Here is a 1456-nt window from a genome sequence, read left to right on the forward strand (position 1 = left end):
GAAGGAACAAGAAACCACAATGGCTCCATGCTGCCCTTCAAACGTGGAGCCTTCCATCTTGCAGTGCAGGCCCAGGTGATTACTGCTTCCTTTCTGCTGCTCAGTCCCTGCCTGCCACCATTCCTTCCTCTATGGGCAGAGGCTTGTTGTGGGGGGTCTCAGAAGGGAGCTGTGGACTGATCCATTTTACCCCTTCCCCAGGTTCCCATTGTCCCCATAGTCATGTCCTCCTATCAAGACTTCTACTGCAAGAAGGAGCGCCGCTTCACCTCGGGTGAGGGCTCTGAGCAGGTCTGGGGTAGGGTGTGGCCAGAAAGGCCATAGGAGAGTCTGGGAGGATGTCACTGTGAGGCAGAGGGATCACTCAGTGTCAGAGCTGTGGGGTGTTCACAAAGTCATCTAGTCTGACCCCATATCAAGGGGTCAATAAGTATTAAGTACCCACCATACTCTGCTAGATGGGTAACACTTGTTCTCTCCAAGAGGGGCTGTTGCTTGCTATCTAGCAGGAAAGATAAGGCCTGTGTTTGCAAAGCTGTAATGAATAACACTTTGCAGTAAATGATAAACCCAGACAGTGGGGGCTGGAAGAGTGCTTAGGAGGTGTCTGGACTGGGGTTGGGGGAAGGCTTTGTACAGGAGGGCCTCAGAGAACAGGTGGCAGCTGGCAAGCAGAGGGGTGGTTGTCCAAGGCTGTGCAAAGAGAACTGAATGATTAAGGAGAAGAGTAGCAGGACTGCTCAGAAGGTGGGCCTCACCTGGGCATAGACCTGGATGGACAGGCCATGATGATGCTCCCCCTGCCCCAGGGCGATGTCAGGTGCGGGTGTTACCCCCAGTACCCACAGAAGGGCTGACACCGGATGACGTCCCAGCTCTGGCTGACAGAGTCCGGCACTCCATGCTCACCGTTTTCCGGGAAATCTCCACTGATGGCCGGGGTGGTGGTGACTATCTGAAGAAGCCTGGGGGGTTGGGCGAGGCCCGACTCTGAGCTCCCCTCCCATCTATCTCCATCTTCCTCCCCACACCTGCCAACCTAATGGGCCCTGAAGCAGGGTCAAGCCCTCTTCCTTGTTTCCCCTCTCCCCACTTATTCTCCTCTTTGGAATCTTCAACTTCTGAAGTGAATGTGGATACAGCACCACTCCCTGCCCCGTCCCTGCCCCACCATGAACTCTCTTGCCTCCGTGCAGTCTCCACTCTGGTCCCCACCCTGGTCCCCACCCTTGCCATCTTGTCTGTGGGACAGTTGTCTTCCCCTCATCTTGAGTGGCTCAGCCTACACAAGGGTGGGGAACATTCCATTCCATCCCCAGTGGACTCTTTTTCCTGTGTGGTTTTCTATTTCTCTCCACTCCACATTGGCTATGGACTCATCCATTCTATGGAACAGTTCTTCCCCCTACCCCAAATCTATGCATTCAGTGGACTCGTCCGTTTCCAAGGAGGACTC

The 1456-nt window shown here is 54.6% G+C and overlaps 1 protein-coding gene across 1 annotated transcript; it reads left to right on the plus strand.

Moving 5' to 3' along the window:
- Window positions 1–6: 6 nt before the first annotated feature.
- On the plus strand, window positions 7–1161 carry LOC103584613 (1-acyl-sn-glycerol-3-phosphate acyltransferase alpha; the record flags this gene model as incomplete). Its single annotated transcript, XM_008565548.1, has 3 exons — window positions 7–75; window positions 202–274; window positions 810–1161. Coding segments are annotated over 3 exons (327 nt in total), but the record flags the coding sequence as incomplete, so codon positions are not given.
- Between the last annotated feature and the right edge of the window lie 295 nt (window positions 1162–1456).

Source organism: Galeopterus variegatus, unplaced genomic scaffold (assembly GCF_000696425.1).
Source record: "Galeopterus variegatus unplaced genomic scaffold, G_variegatus-3.0.2 Scaffold69540, whole genome shotgun sequence".
In the NCBI taxonomy this organism is placed as follows: domain Eukaryota; kingdom Metazoa; phylum Chordata; class Mammalia; order Dermoptera; family Cynocephalidae; genus Galeopterus; species Galeopterus variegatus.